The 16,502-nt window shown below is 54.9% G+C and overlaps 1 protein-coding gene across 1 annotated transcript; it reads right to left on the minus strand.

Moving 5' to 3' along the window:
- Positions 1-472: 472 nt before the first annotated feature.
- On the minus strand, positions 473-12,626 carry Csrnp1 (cysteine and serine rich nuclear protein 1). The gene is made up of 5 exons (XM_038324368.1): positions 12,490-12,626; positions 5,549-5,789; positions 3,852-4,111; positions 3,046-3,360; positions 473-2,564 (listed from the first exon to the last, which is right to left on the minus strand). The coding sequence occupies exons 2-5, from the start codon at positions 5,748-5,750 to the stop codon at positions 1,590-1,592; spliced, it is 1,752 nt and encodes a 583-aa protein (XP_038180296.1). The 5' UTR covers positions 5,751-5,789; positions 12,490-12,626; the 3' UTR covers positions 473-1,589.
- Between the last annotated feature and the right edge of the window lie 3,876 nt (positions 12,627-16,502).

Consider the following 16,502-nt stretch of genomic DNA (forward strand, 5'->3'; position numbering starts at 1 on the left):
TGAGGCCTATCCTGGCTGCCTTGGGACAGGTCTGACAGGTCTAGCTGGTAGAGACACTTCCGGAGCAAGCGCAAGTCCCCAGGGACTACAGCTGCCGAGCCCTGTCACCAGGCCAGGCCTCCCCTAGCCGCATCTTACTGCCCTGCCCTTCCTAGACCAAGATGTGAGTGACAGTAGCTTCTGGGCCAGTGTGCATGAGGGTGCCCTCGCCCAGCCTAAGCAACTACAATTCTCCGCTGCGTCCCAGACGGCACTGCCAAGGAATGGGTTAACGCAGAGGGAAAACTTCCATTTGCTCAGCCAACCTCTCAGCTGGCTTTCTGCCTCCAGGCTGACTGGCCAGCCTGGAAGGAAGCCCGATGCGCTGGCCCTGCAGCACGGCAGGGCCACAGTCCGTGCTACCCTGCGTGTGCCCCGCCCCACTGCTTCCTGGGGGTGCACCATGCTCCCCACCCCACCACAGAGACCACACTTAAAAATAGAGCGTCTTTATTGGTACCTGTCAGCTCAGGTACAATGTGTTCCCACAAGCACACAGGCTGGCAAGGCCTCCTGGGCAAAGAGCAGGGCCTGCGCCTGTGTCTCTTGGCACACACACACATACAAAGAAATGAATAAATTATAGTTCTGACACTTAGAGACAATATAAAAATGCATACAAAATCCAACGTCAGCTAATGAAGGGCATAAAAGCCCTCAACAAGTCATCCCCTGCCAACTGGCCGAGGGGCACATGGTGGGCGAAGGGTGGAGTTCAGTGCCCAGAAAGCCCTGAGACAGTGACGGGACGCACTTCGGGGTGCGCTTCATGCCCTGAGGCAGGCCCGTTGCCCCTCCTTGGGGCCTCTGGCTTCCCATCCTACAGGAACAGGCTCTATAACCCATGGCCTTGGGGGAAAAGGGAACCTGGAACAGGACAAGTAGTGGCCAGGCAGGGGCAAAAGAGGTTTTTGGTCAAGGCTGGTGCAGCGCACACCCTCAGCTCAGGAGCCAAGCAGCTGACGTAGGTAACAGGCTCAAACCCACGCAGTCCACACCAAAGACCAGGCAGGCAGCGTACACTGAAGGGGCTCTGCCCCAACACTGCCCACCTGCCAGAGAGGCTCGACCACTGATGCCGCCCGCAGTCCCCAAATAAATTACAGTAATAAATTACATCTTCACAGTCCAGAAGATCTGGTTCCCAGGCTTCAGAGGAATGCACAAGCCTCTGCGCTCAGCCCAGTTGCTGTCTTGGGACAGGGAACCTATCACAGTGCAGAAAGATAGTTCCTGAGGCTCCAGGAGAGCCTCGCCCCTCTCTCCTTCTGGAACACACTGGGAGGTGGAAGACCTCTGTTTGGATACAAAGAGACCAGGCATTGAAAGAGGGACAACCCCTCCCTGCCCTCTCTTTAGTACAGAATAAAAAAATAGAAAAATAAATAACTTCAGAGTGTTAATGTAAAAATAAGAGGGTGCATTCAGCACCCATGGCCAGGACCAGCCCACGGGAGACCGTTACATACATACAAAGACCTTGGGGAACCCCAAAATCACATAAAAAGCAGCAACAGGGCTCTGGGGGCAGGGAAATGGCACCTTGGTCCTTACACTGGCACAGGCTCCATCAAAGGTGCCAAAGCAGTGTCCTCAAACTGGCTCTCCAGAAGGGGTGCCAGGACATCGGTAACCGGCTCTGACAGGCCCATGAGTGACTCCAGGAAACAAGAGTTGGCATCCCTTGGTGGAGAGAAGCTGGGCAAAGGATGGAGGGCCTCAAGGCTGTCCAGGCTGCCAGATACCCTGCGGGAAGTATAGTGAGGACCCAGACTATAGTCCGGCAGAGCCTGGAGCAGCTCAAAGGAGTCACAGGAGGATAAGCTGAGGTCCAAGGAGCTACTCTGCGCGGCCTCCATCCCAGGGGACCCGGAACTGCCAGGGAGACTACCTTCCCTCAACCCTTCAAGTCCACTGTTCAGGAAGCAGCTGGCATCCAGGTTGGCATTCTCATCCAGGATGCCCGTCGCAAGGCTAGAGTAAGACTGGCTGTGAGTCCAGCTGGCCAGGCTGCTGGGGTCACCAGCACTAAAGATGTCAGCCAGATGGAAACAGCTGAGGTTATCCAAGTTGCCCACACCCCTTTCCTCCTCCTCCTCTTCCTCCTCCACGCCGAGGTCAGAGTCACTGAAATTCAGGATCTGCACCAGGCTGTCTTCGTCCACGCCAGACCGGAAGCTGGGACCCGGCAGGCTGGGGCGGGCGAGGCGGTCTGAAGGCTCGCTGCCACAGGAGGACGAGGATGCGGAAGAGTCGGTCATGTCGCTGCTGCAGCTGTTATCTCCCAACTCGCCGCTCCCGGGGGGCTTGGCCAGCGGAAAGGGGGAAACCAGGGCTTGTTCAACGGGGCTGTCCTGGACGGGAGACTCCAGGTCTCCCAGGCTCTCGGCACCCTGCTCCATCTGCAGGCGGGTGAGCGTATGGACAAAGTGTGTCTGAACTCTTGCCTGATTGAATTCCACACGGCCATTGGGGTTCTCACAGCCGTCACTGCAGCAGCCACAGGGGAAGGATGTGTGATCCATCTGCAGAGAAAGACAACGCCCAAGTCAGGACTCAGTGGGTGCTGGAAGCCCGTCAGCTCAGCTCCCCACCCCACCAAATCCCGTATGCTTTGCTTTTTGTTTAGTTTTTGAGACAGGGTTTCTCTGTGTAGCTCTGGCTGTTCAGGAACTCACTCTGTAGACCAGGCTGGCCTTGAACTCTGAGATCTACCTCCCTCTGCCTCCCTAGTGCTGGGGTTGAAGGCAAGTGCCACCAACGCCTGGCTCGAAACAGGATCTCACTGTGTAGCCTTGGCTGGTCTAGAACTTAGTATGGAGACCTGGCTGGCCTTGACCTTACAGAGACCCGCTTGCCTCTGCCGGGATTAAAAGCACCATCATATTTGGAGGATTTTTTTTTTTTTTGATGGTTTTGTTTAGGTAGTGGTGGTAGGGATTTAACCCAGAGATCTTGAGCATAGCAGGCATACCCCCCCACATCCTCCCCAGTCCAGCCGCATACCTGGCATTTGATCCCGGCCAGGCTGCAACTGCAGGTCTCGGGGTCACAGACTCCATCACAGCGACAGCCACAGTCCTCCCGCGACTGGCGCAGTGCCTGCAGCTCCCGCTTCTCTTCTCGGTCGATCCTTCGGACACCCGAAGCACGAAGTAGGGCCCGTCGCTGCCGAGGTGGATGGGGCTGCAGGAAATTCACTTCCTCCAAGCGGCCACCTGCTACAGCCGCTGCCAGGTCGTCCTCCACAGAGGCATCAGGGATGGCATCCGCCGTGAGGGGCAGGCCTGCCCCTGTCTCTGGAACTCCAGCCACGGAAAGCTACGCACACAGGAAGGGTGTGAGAGATTTAACAGATCTGTCATCCATGTTGTCCTAGGTCAGACACAAAACCGCTTCTCTAACCAGACACACATACTAGCAATGTCAGCTCTGTCTCCAACCCTAGGAAGTCTAGAACAACTCAAGCATTATGCTCCATACCTGATCCTTGTCTGAAACTGCCTACTTTTCTTTTGAGACAAGCCTCAAACTTGCTAGGTAGCTGAGGATGACCTTGAACTTCTTACTCCTCAGCTTCCACCTCCCAAGTTCTGGGATGACAGATGTGTACCAGGATGCTTGGTTTATGCGGTGCTGCTAACGGATGCCAGGACCTCCTATACATCTGGCTCCTATACATCCGGCAAACATTCTATTTGCCCGAGTTATAGCCGCAGTCCTTGAGCCCTCTCTGTATATCTCCCGACACCGAGCGCAGGCCTGTTTCTCTGCACACACAATGTGCAGACTGATTCCATGGGTCTCCTTACCTTCCACCTCAGCGTCTCCAGCTTCTCCTCCTTCAGGCGCTGTCGGAGCTTCTCACACCGAGCACGGACCTGCTCCTGTGTAAACTCAGCCAAGGAGAATAGGCGGCAGGCGATGTGGCGAGGAGCCATGCCCAGGGTGCAGCCACCACGGCTGGGCACACTGGTGAATCCCTGGCACCGTGGGAAATAGTAGACAGTGATGCCGTCGAAGGTCACGCGACCCGGACGCTCCCGCGGAGCCCGCTTCAGGATGGATGGGGCTGGAAGGGACAATGAGATTGGGCAGAGAGTAAGTTCTCTGTGCGGTGTCATTTCTAGGAAGATGCTTACCCCGCCATTCTCTCCACCCAGTGGCCTGTGTGATCTGGAGAAACGGAGGGCGGCACCCAAGTCCACATTGGCTTACTGTTGTTCATCAGTGCAAAGGATTAAGCACCCTGCCATCATTATCAACCAATTACAGATCCTCTGTACAGTTTTCTGTAATTTTTGTGCATCTGCTAAGCGTTCTTTACATGTAATAAAGGTAATAAGTCTGTGTTTAAATATATCGAGGCACTGGAGATATGGCTCAACAGTTAAGAGCACGGGCACCCACACGGTTGCTCATGACCAACATAACTCCAGTTCCAGGGGCTCCAACGCCCTCTTCTGGTCTCCTCAGGTATAGCATGCACATGGTGTAACATGGTATTCACACACATAAATTAAAAAAAAATCTTATTGATGTTTTCCTTGATAGTTTAAATGTTCTGCAGAAGACTTAATCTTTCTGTTTCTAAGTTATTGATTACATATTTAGTTGGCTCTCCCACCATGTGGGTTCCGGGGGTTGAACTCAGGTCGTCAGGCTTGGTGGCAAGCACCTTTACCTGCTGAGCCCCCTCGCTGGTACTATTTAAAAAGAAAAAAAAAAAGCTTATTTACTTTTAATAAGTACATGTGAGTGTATGCCCTGCATGCAGGTGCCCTTGTTAAAAGGTGTCTGATCCCTAGTGTGAGAGGTACAGGTGATGGTGAGCCTTCTAATATGGGTGCTAAGGGCCCAACTCAGGTCCTCTTATGGCCTAGAACCTGATACACACCAGGTTGGCCTTGGACTCAGAGATCACGAGGCTTTGCCTCTCAAGTGATGGAATTAAAGGCATCAAAGGCATCCGCCGTCACATCTCACTTATAAACAAGTCTGCCCTGAGACTGGTTCTGTACAGGAGACCTTGAATCCAGCCGTGGCGAGCACTTCTGTAATCCCTGTACTATGGAGGCAAGTTGGAGGACAACTTGGGTTATGCGGGATTCTGTCCTCAAGACTGGGAGGGGGGAGGGGGGGGGGAAGAAAAAAACTAATCAGGAAAAACCCTTCAGAAAAAAGCTAAAAAGCAGTAAAACAGGAGGGAGGTGGCTCAGCGGGCCATGTACACAGGGACAGGAGATGCAGGACCAACTCCAGCTGGGTTCCTGGGAGGGCAGGTGCACTGGGGAACTGGAAAGGCAACAGAAGACAGCCCCTTGGGAAGGCCTCAGAGCCCCAGGACTCCCAAGATCAAAGGGAAGTCAAGGCAGGCCCAGGTGTCTCTGGCTAGGAGGCAGTAGGAGAGACGCCCCAAGGCTGCTCCCAAGGCTGAAAAGGGCAATTTCACCTTTGGAGAAGTAGAGGGTATGTGTGTGGGGAGGGGCTCCCAGGACAGAAGACTTACGAGTGAAACTCTGGAGGCCACCGGAGTCCTGATCAGGCTGGAGTGCCTGACCACATGGTCCCTCCTCATCTGAGTTCCAGGCAGGGAAGGCAGAAGAACCGGGGGAGGAGGAGAAGAAGAGACTGCCAGAGGAGGAGGAGGAGCTGGAGCTGAAGAAGTCGTCTTCCAGCTGGTCAAACTTCCTCTTCAGTACCCCAGCCATGGTGGGACGGAGGGGCTCTAGGAGCGGAGGACAGATGACCTGAAGAAGAGAAGAAGAGACCTCTGAGCAGCAGGCTCCCAGCCTAACCATGCTTCCCCATCCTGGCTCACCTCATGGTGTACCCAAAAAAACTCCATCTGGGCCCTCCAGTCTTGCCAGAAGCTTCAGGCTCATGGTAGGCTTACCAGGAAGGTCTTCAGAACCAGACAACATAGCACCTCTCCATCAAATGACTCTAATCCCAGAGACTTTGACCTCCCAAGACATGGCCCTGATAGCAAGCCTTCTCGGGAAAACAGCCAGGTATCTTCCCACTGCTTGCCTCCTACACACACACACACACACACACACACACACACACACACGCTGGTGCGCACGCACCACCAGCAGCCAGGTACCTTCCCACTGCCTGCCTCCTACACACACACACACACCAGCAGCCAGGTACCTTCCCACTGTCTCCTACACACACACACACACACACACACACACACACACACACACACCAGCAGAGCCAGAAGGCAGACAGACTGACAGATGGACCGACAGAACTCAGCCTGCCCTGGCTCATCCTCCCAGGAATCCTGGGGGCTGACTCACAGGCACTCAGGTCTGTGTGCCTTTGTGTGCTTGTGTGCAGGGCTTCTGCAGCGGCATCTGCACAGCCTGCCTCTAAGGGCAGCACTCCTCCACTGCACAGGTCCGCCACCTTGCCCACTGCTGGCCAGGCTGACTAGGCACTCTGGGAGTAGCCGCTGGGTTTGACATTGGCTCCACTCCAGGCAGAAGGACTTCCCCATGCCCCTCCCTTCCCCGGGATGGAGCTTCTTAGAGTTTCCCTCAGAAAGTCCCATGCCACAGGAGAAAAAGTCCCCTGCTCTAGGCTGGACTGTAGGCAGGATACTTTGATCTCAAAATTCACCTATGTTTTGCCTTCTACTCTAACATGGTTAATTATCCTTAAAACAAAACAAAACCTCTAATAGTGAGACTGACCCAGAAAGCTGCAATCCAAGCCTCCCTTACTTGTCGGTGGCTTTTCTGGACCTCTGGCAGGGTGCGGTCACTCAACAGTCAGGCTGGGGGAGAGGGGGTGAAAATGCCTTCCCAGTAACAGCCCCTCCCTCCAGGACTTGGAGACCAGAGAATGTGGGCTGAGGGAAGCTACCTGCTGTGTGACTGACTGGCTGGAGTCCTGTGGAACTCACTCCTTCAGGGCTGAATGGCCACAGCTGGGACCCCTCCCCCAGCACCATCACAGGAAGTGAAAGGGGCAGGGAAGCTGCAAGGGTCTTCTCCACTGAGGTGTCGGTCATTCCTGGTCATTCCTACTGGCTTGCCCTATCCCAAGCCTTCCTGCAAGCCCCTGATCTTAGGACACCAGCTGTCAGCCCACTCAGTGGATAAAAGTACTCATGGAAGCAACAGCCTTCTCCTCCATGGCAGGCATGGGAGAACCAGGCCAAGCCCCCACCCTGGACCTTTGGGGGAGAGAGAAGATGACAGGTGTTTCCGGGGCAGCTTCTCAGCCTTGGCTACCCCCCTTCCCAGAGTCAAACCGCAAACACAAACAGCTCGGTTGACCTGTAGGCTCTCCTAGATGATGTTTGGGCATGAGCCAGGCACCCTACCACAGACACACTCAGACACACAAACTGACAGGCAGCCCCTAAACACAGGTGGCCTGTGACGGCCACCACCACAGTCTAAAGCATGGGACACAACACACACACACCATCCTTTTCTCTAATCCCAGTTGCCGTCCATAAGACAAAAGGTCCATCTCTGAGACCCCAAGACCAAGGGCCCATTTCCCCTGGAAATACATAATTCCCAGGCCCCAAATTGAACCCTGTCTGTTCCCCATCCCCCATGCCATCTGTTCCTCTTCCTGTGTTCCCTGTCTTAGTAACAGCACTGCCACCCACCCAGTTGCTCAAGCCAGAAACCTGCAGCCACCCCTCCCCAGCCCTCCCTCCCCCCACTTCTTGCACCCACACCCAGGCAGTGCTCAGTCCTGGAGTTCACACAGGCCAGGCAGAGATTCTGGAGGTATCCTAGTGGCTAACCAGTGCCAGAATTCGCTGGCTACATTTGAACCCTGGCTTGGTTATTGGCTGGGCCATCCTGGGCAAATTCCTTAACATCACTGTCTCCAAGGGTCTTAAGTCCCCAGAAGCCAGGCAGGGCTGTGCACACCTGATATCCCAGCACTTGGGAGGTAGAGGCAGGAAAATCAAGAGTTCAAGATCAGCCTCAGCTATGAGATACAGTGTCTCAAAGCAAAGCAAAATTAGAACCTCTAGGGGTGGGAGGTGTACAGGAGTCAATACCCGTCAAGTTCTCTCTCAACTACTCGTGCTCATTGAGTGTGAAAAAAATAATCAGCTCTAGGACTCACGAGACTAAACACAGACTAGTGAATGCACCAAGAAACACGGACCAAGATTATCAGAAGGTAGAACCAGTCGGTGGGGACCCCAATTGTCTCTGCCCTCTCCACAGCCAGGCCAGAGAAGGCAGCGGGGAGAGTGTGTACTGGGGACCGTTGTGAAAGGGTCCTGGGGGAAGTATGGGAAGACTGATGTTCAAGGTAGTTTGTGTGGGAATTAAATGTTTTAAAATTCCTCTAGCTGTATTTTTGATATTCTCTCTCTCTCTCTCTCTCTCTCTCTCTCTCTCTCTCTCTCTCTCTCTCTCTCTCTCTCTCTCTGTATTTCTATCCAGGTCACTATCAAAATTTGGGCTGATGGTATAGCTCTGTGGTGAGGTGCTTGTGCAAAGCCCTGAGCTGGCTTCTCAACACACGCGTGCAGAGTTTACCACCTGTCCCATGTCTCTGCCTCCACCTGCTACCACCCATCCCTCTCCTGAGCTGACCTAGACCCCATAACCAGGGTAGAATGAAGACACCACCTTGCAGGCCCCATGCTGAGCAACACTCTGTAGTTCCTCATGCAGGGGCCCTGTCCCTACCAACCTCCTTGGCTTCTGCAGACTGGAAAAGCCCAGCCTTACATCCTTCCAGAAGCCACAGCTTGAATCTATAAAGTCCCAGGTGAGGCACGAGAATTGCCTGGAGTTTCAGGCCAAACTGATTTACAGAGTAAGATCCCCCTCCCCCAAAAAGGCATCTCCAAATAAACCTCAAAAGCTCCCCGCCTCTGCCTTTTTGGGGGTACTGCTATGGACAGAACACTTTCCATACTCCTCTACTGAAGATTAATCTCCAGTGTATAGACCTTGGAAGCAGGAACTTTGGGAAATAACAGTATCTTGAGTGAGAAAGGGTCTCGTGTAGCCCAAGATGGTCTCAATTCCTCATCTCCCTCCCAAGTGCTGGGTTGACGGACATACGCTGCCACGGACCTGTGCCTCTGAGGGCCAGGGCCAGGGCTCAGCTATCTGGCCTGCATGAAACCCTAGGTTCAGTTCCTTAAAGAAGAGATATGAGTGGCTGGAGGGCAATTAAGAGCACTGGCTTCTCCTCCAGAAGTCCTGGAGTCAATTCCCAGCACTCACATGGTGGCTCACAACCATCTGTAACTCCAGTTTCAGGGGACATGACACCCCTTCTCGCTTTCAAAGGCATCAGGCATATACATGACACACAGACCTACATGCAGGCAAAACATTCCCACACAAAAATTAAATCATTTTTAAACAAAGAGATGGAGGACCTGTCCCTCTATTATAAGGAAACAGTAAGATAGTGCCCATCTTACAGATCAGGAAGGGGGCCTACACCAGGTAGGGGCTTTGATTTTGGATGCCCCAACTGCCGGAAACAGAAAAATGTCTTTTGTTTAAGCAGTTCAGACTGGCTGAAATGGCTCTCAGAGATCCTGGGTTTTCCTCAGCGCTCTCTCCTTATCTAACCACAGTGTAACGGCCTCCCTCACACCATACTAGGCTACTTCTGTCCAGCCGTAGTAAACCTGGCCCCAAACAAGCAGTCAGGACAGTACTTTGCCCAAGGGTCTCCGTGTGACTTTTTCCTGCTCCTGAAAACTAATTTAAGGAGGGGACACATGCCCATCCCCCAGCCAGGGTCAGAGCTCAGTGTTCAAAGGTAGCTTTGAGGGCAGGGGAGGGAAGCTCACTTGGGCTGTAGGCAAGGGTGAGATGGCATCTCAGAGGCTCCCCGTTCCCCAAGAGTAAACAGATGTCAGGGAGGGAGGTGCAGCCCGGACCAGGGCTCCACAGTCAAGTGTATCCAGATAAGAACTAAGGCCAAAGAGTGTTCACATCCAAAGCTGTGAACATCCCAGAAAGGTTAGGCTGTGCTCCAGGCTGGACCTCTGGCTGGTCTGAGGAGAGGGAGGGCAGGAGGGAAGGGTGCCACCTGGGATGCAGAGGCCGAGAAGTCAGGGACAGGAAGAGGCAAAGTCAGTAAAGGGAATGAAAGACAGCTAAAGAGTCCAAGAGAAGTGCCCGACAGTGAGTCAGGGGGTGGGGGAGGGGCCGCAACGCTACTCAGGAATCAAGATCCCGTTCCCAGGGTGAGCAGAGTCCAGTCCTGGGGACCTGGAGGAAGGAAAAGCCATTCCCAGGAGCTGGCTCAGACAGAGACACCACACTCCCCGAGAGCACCACAGACAGGCCCCGGAATCAAAGAGAACCAGGCTCCTTCCGGGATGGCAGCAGCCTGAGAATCTGGGGCCTCCCCCTTCCTGCCACCACACACAGGCACTGACAGCCCAGAGAACGGAATGTCACCCCAGGCTAGTGACCACAGCTATCTAGTACTCTGAATCCAGGGAAGGCTATTCCACCCCGACAACCAAGGGGCAGCTGTGGGAAGCCTCAGCCCACCGATGTGCCCCAGCCCCCAGCCAGGGCTGGTACTCGGGAGGGGGCACCTCGAACTACCTCGATCCCCCTTCCAGGAATCTGAAGAATGTGTCCTTTGACCTCAGAACCCCAGGTCCTGATCAGTCATGCTCCCACCCCTGACACCTTGGGTCACAGGACCCCAGACCCTCCGGGAGGACTTCCTGGGCTGTGGAGAGATCACCTCGGAGCCGTTTTGGACCTCGCAGAAACAAAGTGCAGGGCAGCTCAAGAGAAGGCAGACAGGAAGCACACTGACATGCCCCTCCCCCCACCGGTGCCTCCGAAAGTGATCAGGGGGGAGGGGACAGTTCTTTCGATTTAGCCTCGAGGGCCCTGCACTGGGTAAATGCCAAATGTTTGCAGGCTATATGAAATACTCGGTTCATCTACCCAGGGAAAATTGTATCTGACTGTTAGTGCTTCCTCTGCCTTAAGCCCGTTCTTCACATTCATACATTCATTCATTCATTCATTCATTCAATCAAATTCTTGCTAAGTTTCCAAAAGACTCCAAGCATTACTGGCAGACACTTGGTGCAAAAGGGAAGAAGACCTACAGCCAACATCTCTCAAGCTGGAGTTACGGGAGGTGGGAGGAAGGGTACAACTGGGGACCCTGTTGCAGATCCCTCTGAAGAAGGGACGCTCTTGGCAGATTTCCAGAGAAGGGACACAGCACGGCCAGGGACTGGAGCAAGGTCAAGAAGCGCGCCTTCTGGGTGGAGGTGCAGTTAAGAGGGCCTGTGTTAGCCCGAGGGCACAGGAAGTCACCCAAGGGTGTTAAGCAGGGACCGACAATTCTAGATTTGCCTGGCTAAAAGATGGCTCAGCACCTCGGCGGGAGAGGGTGTGACCCATACGACACACAGGGCAGGGCCAGGTAAACTGACAGGACAAGTGCCAGGAGAAAAGGGAGGGCGGGAGGATTCGGTGACAGCGGGAGAGATGGGGGCGGGGTTGTCAAAGATTTGGAGGCAGGGAGTGCAGACTTACTCCCGGCAATGGGGCTAAGACTTCGGGCCGGAGGTGTTGGGTGGGCAGCCGGAGCGCAGGGACGGATCCTCTGCTGTCAGGAATGTGGGCTACGTCTGAGAGTGACTGTACCGGCAACCCGTGTGACTAAGTGTGTGGCTGTTGCTGTGGTATGGGCACTTCTACAGTACGTGAAGAAGGCGAGAGGGCCCCCGGGGAGGGGAAACTGAGGAAGGGGAGGAAATGCTTGCAGAAGAGGGAATAGAAGTGCGTGGGAGAGAGCCTACGAGTGCCCGCGGGTGGCCGGTGGAGCTGCGCCCCGTGACTCACGGCAGTGGCCTCAGCGTGTGACGGTGACAGGTGAACATACGACACAATCCTCCGCCCCCCTCCCTCCTTCCCTCCCTGCCTCCCGGGGTCCGTGACTCACCGAGCCTCACTCACTCCTCACTCATCCCTCCACGCCCTCCCTGACCCCCGCCTGCCGGGGGCGCCCGGCACACGCCGCAACTCCGGCACTCTCGCCCCCCCTAGGGAGCCAGAGGAGGAAGACGACCAATGTCACCTGCCCCGGCCACGCGAGTAACTTCTGAAAAGTTCTCAGGCAACTAGGTCAAAAGGAAACTCAGCCGCCGGGCACGCGCGCCCCGTCCCTCTGCCACCTGCACCCGGCTTTGGGGCGCCTGGGCATCTCGGGGTAACAGCAGCGGGGCGGGGGAGGGGAAAGGAAGCCTGGGGCTCCCCCCCACCTCGCAGCCGTGGGCTCCCACCCGGGGTGCGCGATCTGCAGCCGGGCTAGGCGTCCGGATCCCGGCGGCCCCTCGGGAGGACTCAAAATAAGCAAAAGAGGTTGGAGTGACAGCGCCACTCAGGCTGGACGCCCCCTGCCCCAATTCCCTGCCGGTCGCGTTTCAGGGTCCCCGGAGCTTACCTGCGCTGGCAACGCTCGCCAAGGACGCCGCGGCTACCCTCGTCCCCGTCAGGGTCGCAGCGCGCGCAGCGACCCGCAGTGCGCTCGGCCGGGCGGCCGTCGGTGCAGCCGAGCCAGGTCTGCGCGTCCGGCCGCAGCGGCGGGAGAGACTGGCTGAGCCCCGGCCCCGCCCGCAGCTCCGCCCTCCTCGTCAGTGGAAAACTCCGGGGCTCACGGCGCTGACGCACGCCGGGCCTCCCGCCAGGCCGCCCCGCAGCCCGCAGCTCGCGCAGCCCGCGGCCCCGCCCCGGAGGCGCCGCCCCCTCCCCCGCTTGGAGCCTTCCCGCGGACTCTGACCCTGCCGCGGCGCCGCTGCTCCGCTCCTCCGATCGCCGCCGGGCTCTGTGCTGAGCCTGGTCCTAGAGAGGCCCGCCCGCCTCTCGACAGTCCCGAGCTGCAGACTGGGTAGACTGAGGCTGCGAGCGAGTGGAGGGAGCTCCTCCCCCACCCTACCTCCGCCCGCCCGGGGCAGTTTAGTACCAATCCAATTCGACGACCCTACCCGGGCCCCCACCCTATCCGTCTCATTCCCAGATCCCACAGAAAGGGAACCGAGACAGGAGACTAGCCAGGGATGGAGGAGAGAGGGCGGAAAAGGGCGTCCCAGGGCCAGGCGCCTGGCCTTCACCTCTGCCCTCGGGCCAGAGCCCCTACTCCGGAACAATACCTAAAGGAGATTGCTGGAACCAGCTCCCCCGCCCCCATCCCTCTTTTAAAACAAGAAAGAATTTGGCTTTTCCTAGGCCGGACCCTAGCCATTTAGAGCGGCCTGCTACCTTCTCTGCTCCCGCCAAGACCGTCCCTAGGCTCGCAGCCAACTGCCTGTACTACTGGGCAGAAGCAAGTGTGTTCTAGCAGGCAGCTTCTATCTCAGGAGCCCACCCCAGTCCTCGGCCCACGGCAGGTCCGGTACCTAGAGCGTTTTCGCTCTTGGATTCTGGCTGCACCGCCTGGAACGTTCCACCCTCTCTGCTCTCACCTGAGGGAATCCCAGCTACGCCTTGGAGGGCTCGGTGTGTACTGCCTCCTCCGGGAAGCCTTCGTGGAAGCTTGACCCTCCCCCTCAGCCCGGCTCCCGCTGCATTCTGGGTTCTTCTGAATATCCTAGATGAATGTTGTCAGTGGCTAGTCCAACCCTCAGGATTCCTTTCTCCCCTCCCCCGGATGCAGTAGGGAAGTGACCTTCTTTCCTGTCTAAATGGCGTCTAGGGTGGAGATGATGGTAATGGGAGGGTCCCTTCTTCGGTCTTCAATCCCGGGTATCCATGTACAGACAACAGGCAAGGTTCGGGTATTCCCTTCACCTGTGGTAATCTGGGGTCTGAGGCGCAAATGAGATTCCTGACACACAACTTATATTGAAGCTGTGGTGGCTGGGGCTGCTCAGGAAATAATCTGCCGGGCTAGGCGAAGATGCAGGGGACTTGCCTGCCATCTTGAAAGCCCGTTTGAGACCAGCCAACGTATATGAAACCTTGCTTCAAAAAGCAAACCCGTAAACCGTGTTTATGGGTGGTTTATATCTATAATCCCAGCACTCAGGAGGCAGAGTCAGGCGGATCTCTGAGTTCAAGACCAGACTGGTCTAAAGAGCGAGTTCCAGGACAGCCAGGGCTACACAGAAAAACCTTGTCTTGGAGGAAGAAAAAAAAAAAAGCATGGCCTGGCATGGTGGCACACACCTTTAATCCCAGTACTCTAGACACTTTAATCCCAGCTCCTGAGAAGCAGAGGCGGGTGGATCTCTGTGAGTTGGAGGCCAGCCTGCTCTACATAAGGCGTTCTAGGACAACCAGAGTTACATAAAGAGTCAAGCTCTGTCTGTCTCAAAACAAAAAGCAAAAACAACACTACAGAACTGCTCACCAGTCTCTGCAGGTGACTGAGTGGTCGCAGAATTGTCCCTCCAGGCCACATACACTTCCACTATCAGATAGTCAGCTGGTCTCACCCTGTGCCTGTTTGTTGGCCCAAACATATCTTGGCACCACCAGCCTTCCTACTTGACACCAGAAAAAGGTTTTTTTGGTTTTGGTTTTTCAAGACAGGGTTTCTCTGTAGCTTTGGAGCCTGCCCTGAAACTTGCTCTGTAGACCAGACTGACCTCAAACTTACAGAGATCCGCCTGCCTCTGCCTCCTGAGTGCTGGAATTAAAGGCGTGCACCACCATCGCCTGGCAGCAGAAGGGTTTTTAGTCTTAGAGACACATCTGATGTATCCGAGTCTCGCCTAAACTCAATGTGCAGCTGAGGATGACTTTGACTTTTCTGATTCTCTGACCTCTACCGCCTGAGTTCTGGGATGACAGTTAGGTACCAGCATTCAGGATTTTAAGTAGTGCTGGGGAACGAACCCAAGGCCCTGCATTCTAAGCAAGCACTCTGCCAGCTGAGCTACGTCTCCAGCCCAGAAAGGGCTTTGATGATGGCTGAAGTGTTAATCTACTTGCCAGCTCTGGTTTCCAATGTATAAAATGGGAGCACTGGACCAGGGAGCCCAGCCAGCTGCACATTCCTCGCCTAGGATTCTGCGAGATGCTGATGAGGGAGCTGGGCAAGGCTGGACTCTAGAGTTAATGAGGTTTTCGGGGGCTACCCAGGTTTACATCCTGCCAGGCTCTGTATCCAGGAAACCAGACAAGGCTGAAAGCAGGGCAGGGAGTTGGCACGGACTGCAGTGGGGGCTTAGAGCAGGGAACGTGATGGGCAAGGGAGTCTGGCGAGCGAGAGGAGATTAAAGGGAAAAAATATATAATCAAATAAGTGATGTATTTTCTGCAGAAAAGCATTTCCCTGTCCTGGGATAGCTCACCAGATGTTGCCCAGATGTTGCTGGTGATGGGGAAGCATCTCCCTCAGGGATCTCATCTGAACTCTTCCTGTTGGTGGGGAATGAAGGGTCTGTTCCAAGGCAGGCAGGGTGGGGTGTGGAGCACTCGTCTGTAACTATGGCATATACACACACACTGTATAATGTGCGTGTGTGTGTGTGTGTGTGTGTGTATGTGTGTGTGTGTGTGGTGTGTATGCAAAAACACCCACACATCCTCAGGGAATTTCTGAAGAAAGTGGAGATCTGCAAGCTCTATGTTTTCAGCATCTGAGGACCACCCACCCATCCACTCATTTAGGTAAATTAAAATTATTTTTAATAATTTTTCTTTTTTTTTCTTTTTTGAGACTGGGTTCCTCTGTATAGCCCTAGCTATCCTGAAACTCATTCTGTAAACCAGGCTGGCCTCAAACTCAGAGTTCTGCCTGCTTCTGCCTCTGAGCACTGGGATTAAAGTATGTGCCACCTCTGCCTGACCTTACATAGTATTCTCTTGATTGCATGGAGATGGACTTGAGGCAAAATAGCCCTTAGGAACATAGTCATACTATGGAAGCAGGGGATGCTGGGGCAGGAGACCCAATAGCAATCATTACTGGTCAAAGGGAGGAAGAGGTCTTTGAGTTTAGCAGGTGGGTAAAAGTCTAATAAGATGTAAGGTGTGGTTGGTGGTCTCTGCAGGAGCAGGATCCGTGATCCATCACTGCCAAGCTTTCTTCATGGCAAAGATGCCCTCTGATAAGGCTATAGATTTGTAGACGGTGGATCCTCGAGTCTCTGAGCCACCGTTGGTTGTAGAAGGAATTCAGGGGATTCTTAACTACACTTGGGAAAACAGACCATAAATCCTACCTCCTTAGGACCCAAAAACATTCCCTTCTGGAGATCTTCAACTTCATCATCCCTGGAGCAAGTTCTGACCTTCCCCATGGGGCTGTTAGTCTCCCTTAAAGGAACCCTCTAGATCCCCGCCCCCATCTCTCCACCCTCCTAGGACTCTCAGAAGCCTAAGGCAGAGCAGCAGAGATCCAGGGCCTGAAGGTTGAGTCGGTAACCTGGCCCCAGCAGCAAGGACGCCAGAGCTCCTATTCCAGCAGTTCTAAGACCCACTGAGCTCTAATTCCAGAGGCCCTTTCACTGT

Source organism: Arvicola amphibius, chromosome 3 (assembly GCF_903992535.2).
Source record: "Arvicola amphibius chromosome 3, mArvAmp1.2, whole genome shotgun sequence".
Lineage (NCBI taxonomy): Eukaryota > Metazoa > Chordata > Mammalia > Rodentia > Cricetidae > Arvicola > Arvicola amphibius.

What these genes read in the sequence shown, in the direction of transcription:
- Csrnp1 (XM_038324368.1), bottom strand. Translation starts at nt 5,750, where the DNA reads ATGGCTGGGGTACTGAAGAGGAAGTTTGACCAGCTGGAAGACGACTTC. An exon ending in TGGAGACGCTGAGGTGGAAG is followed by an intron (nt 3,361 to 3,851) that starts GTAAGGAGACCC and finishes CTGTGTGCGTAG; the next exon opens with CTTTCCGTGGCTGGAGTTCC. An exon ending in TGGCCGGGATCAAATGCCAG is followed by an intron (nt 2,565 to 3,045) that starts GTATGCGGCTGG and finishes CTTTCTCTGCAG; the next exon opens with ATGGATCACACATCCTTCCC.